Source organism: Marmota marmota, unplaced genomic scaffold, assembly GCF_001458135.2.
Source record: "Marmota marmota marmota unplaced genomic scaffold, marMar, whole genome shotgun sequence".
In the NCBI taxonomy this organism is placed as follows: domain Eukaryota; kingdom Metazoa; phylum Chordata; class Mammalia; order Rodentia; family Sciuridae; genus Marmota; species Marmota marmota.
The window spans coordinates 3,591,816-3,600,886 of record NW_025999969.1 but is presented as its reverse complement, the minus strand read 5'-3'; the positions used below and the strand labels follow the sequence as shown (position 1 = coordinate 3,600,886).

At 41.4% G+C, this 9,071-nt stretch overlaps 1 protein-coding gene and 1 long non-coding RNA gene across 6 annotated transcripts in view; one reads left to right on the top strand and one right to left on the bottom strand.

The window, feature by feature from the left end:
• Positions 1–429: 429 nt before the first annotated feature.
• Positions 430–7,708, bottom strand: LOC125617097. The gene is made up of 2 exons (XR_007347939.1): positions 6,870–7,708; positions 430–6,266 (listed from the first exon to the last, which is right to left on the bottom strand). It is a non-coding gene; the product is annotated as an uncharacterized LOC125617097 (long non-coding RNA).
• Masp1 (MBL associated serine protease 1) overlaps positions 6,426–9,071 on the top strand; it is a 67,245-nt gene continuing 64,599 nt past the window's right edge. For 2 of the 5 annotated variants that reach the window (XM_048804047.1, XM_048804045.1), the window contains exon 1: positions 6,426–6,777. Coding sequence is in view for 2 of the 5 variants with exons in the window: in XM_015499974.2 (XP_015355460.1) it covers positions 6,773–6,777 (5 nt within the window). In the remaining 3 variants the exon portion in view is untranslated. The remainder of the gene's footprint in view (positions 6,778–9,071) is intronic. The other 3 variants (XM_015499974.2, XM_048804048.1, XM_048804049.1) reach the window with 3 other exon arrangements.

The window sequence follows — 9,071 nt, the reverse complement described above, 5'->3', positions numbered from 1 at the left end:
CGTGTTAGGCGAACACTCTACCGCTGATCCACAATCCCAGCCCTCTACAATAAAATTTAAAGGACAAAAATACCTTCCAAATTGTAATTATAATGATTTGCTAATAGACACACAAAATAAAAACATGCAAAACGTGGCAACAATATCATAAAACAGAGGAGTGGTAAAAGTGTAGTTTCTGTATGAGATGGATGCTATGCATTATCAGGTTAAAATAAAATTTTATAACTATAAGATGTATGTATGCCCCTTGGTAACCATAAAGTTAAAATCTCTTGGAAGTGCATAAATGGTGAAGACAAAAGAATATAAACCTACCACTCCGCCACAGATAAATCACCAAATCACAAGAGAAGACAGCAAGAGAAGAAAAAGAAACACTCAAACTGCACAACAAAAAACAGTTAACAAAACACAATAACAAAAGCCTTACCGTCAAAACTTTTATTAAATGTAAATAAAATTCTACAGTGGAAAGATAGAATGACAAGACAAGATTTTTTTTGTAGAAAACAATATGAAATAATTTGCTGCCTATTAAAAGACTCATGTCACCTTTAAGGATACACATAAGGTGAAAATGAAAAGATAGTGAAAGATATCACACGTAATGGTAAACAGAGAGTAGGGGAGGGTACACTTTTATCACAAAAATAGACTGTCAGTCAAAATTGGTCACAAAAGACAAAGATGGTCACTGTATAATGTTAAAGTGATCAAGAATATATAAGAGTTATACATATATATATATATGCTCCACATTGGAGCATCTAAATATAAAAAGTACATATTAACAAAACTAAATGGGTGAATGGACAGGAACACAATAATAGTAGTGGACTTAAGATATGTACATTACTCAACCTGCCCTTTTCACCCAACAAAAAGGGTTGGAGTCAAATCCATATTGATTCATATAGATCATTTTTGTTCTTTCTAATTAGTGTTTAATATTTCATGGTATGAATACAACATTTTATAACTAGCCACTCTTTGTTGAGGCCCAGTTTTCTCCTTGACAAATAATACTACAACAAAAATGTTTATATATTGTGAGGGTGTTTTTAAAGTAAAATTGCTGATTTTTAAGATAAGCACATTTTTATTTCACTAATAGAACCATATCACCCTTTAGAAAACTGTCACTTTATACACTCACATGCATTGTATGAATATACCCATTGGTGTTAGTTAGCTTCTTTGCTACTGTGATCAAAAGACCTGCCAAGAACAATTTTAGAGGAAGAAAAATTTATTTGGGGTTCATGGTTTCAGAGATTTCATTTCATAGATTTCTAATTCCACTGCTCTGGACCTGAAATCAGGCAGAATATAATAGCAGAAGAGTGTGGTGGAGGAAAGTGGCTCAGACATGGCCACCAGGAAGCAGAAAGAGACTGCTCCCCTCCATGGGCATGCTCCAACAACTTGCCTCCTCCAGCCACAACCTGCCTTTCTATAGTTACCACCCAATTGATATCTATCAGGGGATTGATGTGCTGATTAGGTTAAGGCTGTCATAATCCAATCATTTTACCTCTAAGCTTTCTTGCAATGTCTCACACACGGACTTTTGGGGGATACCTCATATCTTCTAAACCATAACACCATTTCTCCACAGTATTGTCAACACTATCTCTAACAATTTTTGTCCCTCTTGGTACACATTTTTCAGTAATTCTTTCTGAAAAGGTCTTTAATGGTAAATTTTAAAGTCTGAATATATCCTTGTTCCATCTTCAACTGTACATAGTATCTTTTGACTTGTGTACGATTATAAGTTTAAATGTCTTTTGCACATTAAACGATCCTCTATTTTCCCCTTATTTCTGGATGGCAATTTAGAAATCTGATGTTAATCTGATCTTCATTCTTTTGTAGACAATTTAACTTTTGTTCTCCAGTAATTTTTAAGATATTTTTTCCTTGATATACTGAAAGATTAGTAAATGCTCCTAGATATAACTCTTCTACTACATGTCCCAATTGTGGCTTAGTAGATCCTTTCAGACTGAGGCTTAATGACATATTTTTCATTTCTTGAAAAACTGAAACAAATATTTCTTCAAAGATGGAGATGGAACTGGAGAGTCTAGTGTCCCCAGGGTTTTTTGGTTGGAATTGGGAAGGAGAGTGAACAACAGTGCCACAAACCTAAGTTCTTCTGGAAAGAGTGAAGGAATGACAGAGGTGAGAAGGGTGTGGAACAGCCAGAGTGGAAAAAGAGCAGGAGAATTTGGAAGGAGGGTGGGAAAGTAATGTTCAGGAAATAGCTGTAGGGAGTTAGGGAAGCCAGGGTCCTAACTCCTCCCAGATCTGAGAGCTATCCCCCAAAATGGTGGAACTCCCAGCTGATTGTTTGCTTTTTGTGGCTCCTGGCTCCTGGCCCGTGGTCGAGTCTGCTTGTTCCATGTGACCCTAATTCCTGGAGAACTTCCAGGGAGGGGAGACACAGGGAGTAGACAGGACCATAATGGGTACAGGATGGATTTAGGTGAGAAAATTAGTGAGGTGTGAATGGTATGTTGATGTACTAATAATTATTAATTACTCATCATATTAATTAGTGCAATCACGAGTTAATTAATATATATGAATATATTCTTGCAGAATTCTGGAGGCTTGAAGTCCAGGATCAAGTCCTGCAGGTTTGGTTTCTTCTGAGACTTTTGTCCTGGGTGTGAAGAATGCTGTCTTCTTCCTGTGGTCTTCCCCTGCATAACTGTGTCTTCATCCCTTCAGAAGACACTAGTCATGTTGGACTGGAGCCTACTCCATAGACCCCATTGTAATTAATCACCTCTTTTTAAGCCACCAAAGTCATGGTCCGAGGTACTGGGGTTGGGATGTCAACATATGAGTTCAAGGGGGGCTTAATTAGCCCCTATCAGAGCCTAAGAGTTCATCTTTTAAATGTAAGCTATTTTTTTTTTCCTTCTCTGAAAAATTGTGTAATCCCATGACAGCATGACTCATGAATATTTAAATTCCACAGGAAGTATCAGAAGTCTGCAGATGAGGGGGAAAAACCTTGGATTTGGGATCAGGAGCCTGAACTCTAGACAATGATCATTCCTTTACAGACACACTCATTTTCTCTGAACAATGTGGTCTTCATCTGTAAAAAGATGTGACTATTACATGCAAAAACATACATGAAAGAGTGTGGTATTACTAGGTATTATCTCATCAAATCTAAGACACCATCAATTATAAGATGTACCATTATGTTACATTACCAAAAATGGCAAAATCACACCAGGGGAGATTCTAAAATTGCAGATTCAGATGCCCTACAAAGATTCATTGAATTTAAATCTCCTGGGACGTAGCTCCAGGATTGGCATTTTTTAAATTACTTTCAACACAGTTAGTCAATATGTTGAACCACCCAAAGTTTAACTCTAGCTACGGTCTTTGGATCTATTTATCAGTTACTTAGCTTGTTCTATAGGGAGCCCTGGATCTCGGGCTTTGCCAAAAAACCTATCACCCAAATTCTTTGCATTGTCGGACACATTCATGGAATTCCAGAAACTTGCACTCAGGAGTTACACAAAATAAATACTTTGGTAGAACATGTAAACCAAAATCCTCCAGTGGTGGGAATGCTGCAGCAGTATTCCACAGAGGTAAGCTCTCTGAAACCCCCCTCTGACCGTCACCCAAGAGCAGCCAGGCCACCTCCAACACCATACACTTGTATGATTCTAAATAAACTATTAGTTCCTCATATTCATTTTTAAACCATTTTTGTCAAACTTAAAAAAAAAAAAAAAAACTCATTGAAACCCTTTAAGGGCTATTTCTCCCCCCTCCCCCGAATATCTATGAAGGAATTCTGAGTAACGAATGGTGACCACAGAAAAAGCAAGTGCCAAGATGACGAAGACTACTCTAGATACCTTGAGTACTCAAGATACAAGGTACTCAAGATACCTTGACTCTTCAGTGGTCTCACAATCCACTGAGCCTCCTTCACACTATCATTGCACGACCTTCAAGTTCACATTAGTGTGCTCCGTAAGTTCAGCCGAGTCCAATGCATGGATTTGATGGCTGAGCAAACTGATGTCCTCCCCCAAGAAAGAAAATGACTCTCCTAAGGTCACACACAGCTCACAGACACTGAGTCCACTTCTCCTAGTCCCGGTCCCTTACATACCTCCCCTGCCCCACCCACAATCTGATAATGACATCCAGGAGTTCACATCAAAAGCACAGGACACTGTCGCAAATGCCGTCTGACTCTCCCGAGATCCCTCACTGAGCCAGTTACAGTTCTCATGCAGATGTCCTCTGAGTCTTGGCTAAATCCCAGGGAAGCACACATATCAGATCTGCTGTATATTGGCAGAACTTTGGCTTCAAACATATTTCAAATGCCTGCCATTGAACACTGGCAGCCTTGGAAAAACACTGCCAGGAAATTATTCTGGGAGGCCTAATTGTTCTATGACACTTGAGAACAAGAGGGAACGGTGACTTTCTCTTCCAAGCTCTTCCCTCTGTGCCCAGAACCAGAACAGATGATTGCATTTCCCAGTGTGTCCCCTAAAATCGGGGAGGGCGAGCTCAGAGGCAGCATGAATCCAGGGAGTCTTTCCTGGGCAGGGCCCTCTGCGCAGCACTGTGTGCATTTTGCCAAGTTCTTTCTCCTTTGGTTTTAAAACCTTTGTGTATTCCAAAAGAAATGCAGTCCATGTGTTTCTGATTCATTTACACTTAAATCATTAAAATGTTGTCTTGTGAGAGTTATTTGATGTCTGAGGAGCCTAAGAGTCTTTTTTAATGGGAATTTTAAAGGCGATTTCTCTTACCCTGCCTGCAACAGAAAGCAACATTTTGTGAAAACTGTGCCTGAGTTCAAACATATGTTCTCATCTGATATACTTGTACCTGTTTTTTTGACCACAGTCTCCTGATAACGCCAGGCTTGGCAAGACCGACATTCCCGAGTGGAATGAGATTGGAGCGAAAATGGGACATGACTTACAGTGAGAGCTCAAGTCATCCGTCCCCAAAATGTGCCAGAGGAATGGTGTCTTAGAGAGAGAGTGCACGCATTTGCCTCCTGGGTTTGAGTAGCAGGTAGCCCTCTCGACAACTAAGATAGCCCTTTCACTGGCATAATCTCATCTCAAGCCTCATGGCAACCTCCATTTTGCAAATGCAAAAATAAGATCAGAGATATTAAATTATTATGACCAAAGTATGTAATCAGCCTGGGTGAAAAGAAAAGATTATAGCTAAGTTCTGTCTCTGAGTCTAATGCTCTCCTCAAAATGAATCAAATTGGGGTTCTCGGTGAATGCTGTGTGTATGTGTGCTGTGTGTTTGAAATACCTCATGCATTATAATATATTAGTAAGAAGCAATGATATACAATGCACAAGAGCTCAAATTCTTCCTCAAACACTATCTGTGTGACTCTGGGCAAGTTACTTAGCCTCTCTGGGCAGTTATCTCATATGGAAAATGGGAATAATATTACTATCCACCTTTTTTAAAATATAAAAATAACTGAAGACAATTAATCTGTTGTAGTAGTGGTGGGGAGTAATAAATATATTGCTAGGTAAACTTGGCAAATTAGATAATCTCTGAACCTGTTTCCTCATTTGTTAAAACAAAAAAAGAAAAGAAAGAAAGGAAAAAGAAAGAAATATGTAATAGTAGGACCCTCACAAGTTTGTGAAAAGTAATTTAAGGAACGCAGAGAAGATGCTCTAACACAGAAAGGATGCTCAATAAAACCTGTGTTTCACACCCAAACCTGCCTCTCCGTCCTCAATGTTGGTTGATATATTGTGGAGGAAGTTCTTATAGATGGACTTATCAGTGTGGGGGGACCAATATTATAGAGAAGGTGTTTCTTATTATTCAGCTCAGCTCTGATCCAGTGTTACATTTCTCCACAAACCATCGACACAGCCACATACATGGGCCCAGGTCTTGCTACACCTCTGGGGCTCCTGGCCTCCTGGCACTGAGGGGTCCTTCCTAGGCTGGACTGGACCTCTGCATACTCTGAGTTGGTAAATGGCACCGAGTTGCTTTTAAGTGGGGAGAGACAAGTAACTAACTGCAGAACTTGGTGCTCCCACATGCTGTCTGCTAGGGGTTCGGCTCACAGGAAAACCTGTAGTCATTTGCAGATAGTCCGAGGCTTTGGCATTTGCAACATGTTTTCTTCCTAGGGTCGATGCTAGCGTTGCCTTCTTAGTTGGCTCTTTCTGTGTAATTCATGTTCTTTTGCTGATGTCCTGAAGAAGAGCAAAAAAAAATTTAGACTTCAGGCATGGGAAGCTGAAAAGAAATTAGACTTTGTCCCTCTCCCGCCCTCTTCCTACACACACACACACACACACACACACACACACACACACACACGGGGTGGGGGGGCGGGAATACCTATCTGAGCTCTGAGTTGTTTTCTCTCCAATGCTGGAGTCCGCCACACAGGATAAAGGAGGGGACTGGCAGAGCAGATCTCTTAAGGAAGAAGACAGATTCCGAGTGTGTAGAAGAGCAGTGAGAGCAAAGAGAGAGAGAGGAGAGAGGAAAAGCCAGAGGGAGAGAGGGGGAGAGGGGATCTGTTGCAGGCAGGGGAAGGCGTGACCTGAATGGAGAATGCCAGCCAATTCCAGAGACACACAGGGACCTCAGAACAAAGATAAGACATCGCTGACACCACACCGGGGACGATCTCACAGACTAGTCCGGCAGAGGGGACCCAGGCCAGGCAGTCAGGAGCGTGCAAGGCAGGAGAATGAGGTGAGTACCAGGGCAGGAGAGGGCTCCGTGCCCTTTGGGGAACCAAGTGTCAAGTGGCCCAGAGGGTCCGTCCTCTCTCTGGGCAGGCTCACCTGCATGTCCTGTGGGTGGCCGGGGTGGAGGTTCTCTTCCACTGAAGGGGAGGCTGGATGCACGGGAGACATGCCCCTAGGAAGCTGGAGTTTGTGCAAAGCCTGCTCTGTCGGGCACAGCTGAAGCTCGAATTTCTCCCTCTGCCAGCGCAGGGTGCTGCCTACTGGTCAATGTGACCTCCTCCCGTTGCCCACAAGGCTGATTTTTCCTTTTCCTCTTCTGCAAAGACCGTTGAGTCCTCTCTCCCAACACTTTGAGAGTTAGATATGTATTTGTGTGTTTATTTGTTCTGACCGGAAAAGAAACCGGCTTCCCACAGCCCAGCTCTGTGGTTTCAGAAGTTTTCCTGTGAAACCCCAATTTAGAAAACTCAAAACCTGTCCCCATTTTACAGTTCCCTATAAATTTCTGCATTTCTCACTGAAATCAGAGGCAGCTGGTGACATGAATCAGGCTATGAATTGCACCAAATGGCTCTTAAAGGGATACCACAATTTCTTTAAGGATAATTTGGAGTTCCAAAGCCCAGGACTTTAAACTTTAAATTCCAATTGATTTGAAGCTCTTCAACCTTTCTTATTCCTCATCTTACTTAATGTTCCTTATCAGACATTCCTTACAAGTTTTTTTCTGCAGGTCTGGAAACTCAACCACTCTAATTAGTTTTGCTATTTATAAATGTTATTGCTACTAGAAATATACAAAAAAGTGAAAAAAAATATATATTAAAAAAACCTCTCTCTCTATAAGTCCCTATGTAGCTCTTTTCCCTTTGATTTTTCTCTAAATCGGGGGGATGTTTCTGTCTGTTTCTCTTCTGCAAAGTCACCCAGCAACTTTGCTGAGTCCAGGCCAATGAACGGCTTCGGCTGCATAACTCTGAATTCCAATTACTTGTAGTGCAGAGAGATACTCGAGTCCTTAATGTTAATTCAATCATTTCATTCTTTTTAAATCCATTGTAATTTTGAACTTGCCATCAAACTTCATTTTCCATTCTTTCCCCTAAAAACAAAATTGTATTTATGCCCATCTACTTTGAACCATATCTGATTCACCTGCCAAGGAAATGAACCCACCCTACCTACCACTAATGCCTCAGCTACACCAAAATACAGGACTCAGTGATAATCCTGTATCTTTGCATATGCTTGTCACTTAACCTAGAGCAATCCTCCTCCTTATTTTCCACCTAAAAGATCTGTTGGGTTTGATCCCTTTCAAATATCACTTGCTTTTCTCCGATTTCCATCCCCCAGAGCAAGCATCTCCTCCTTTGTTCTGTTCTGTGCTTTGGAGCGATGTCTCCTATTGTCTTTGGAGTACCTCCTTATTTAAATGCCGACTTCTGTGACAAGCAGGGAGATCAGTGTTTTCATCTCTGTAGGACCAGCACCTAACATAATGTCTGTTTCCTGCTAGGCATTCAATAAATATTTGTTGAATTGAATTGCTGAATCGCAATTGCTGAATAGCAAAGCAGCAACTAGAAAAGGGTTTCACTAGAAAAGTCTGTAAAGGGTCTTGCCTCACATGCTCGTAAGCACTTCAGAGGTTGCAAGGCAGTTTCATGTGCATTGTGTCACCTAGTCTACAGATTGGGGATGACAAAGGGTTTATGGATAAGGGAGAATAAAAGCAGTTGAGCAAGTTTCTCAAAGCCACACTGATGATCCGGAAAAGGCCCAGTCTCAAACTTGGATCTTCTTTGGGCCCCGAGGACAGCATTTTTTTCCTACTATGTTCCTCTAGACTCTCAGTCCTGTGCACACTAGAATAACCTGTGGTGCTTTTAAATGCTCATGCCCAGGCTCCAGCCCAGGCCAATTAAACCAGAAGCTCCTGGGAGGAGGGCTCAGGCATTAGTAGTTTTTAAATTTCCCCAAAGCCATGGATTTTAAAATTATGTTTCACAGGGTTAATTGCTTTGGCCAGCTGCCTGGGCATGATATGGGCATGGACCCAACTTCTTCTGTGAGCCTTTGTTATTCCCTTCTTCGATGAAGCAAATTCACCATATGGTCTTGGGCATGATGTGACATCTCTTGGGGTATTCTTTTCATCACCTGTCAAATGAGGGTGGAGCGTAAGGAGCTCAACAGTCCCTTCCAACTCCTCAACTTAAAAAGGGAGGCCTGGTGTTGTGTACGTTGAAGTGAGAGGAGTGAGTGGCAAGGCTAGAAAGTGCCACCTATTGCTCC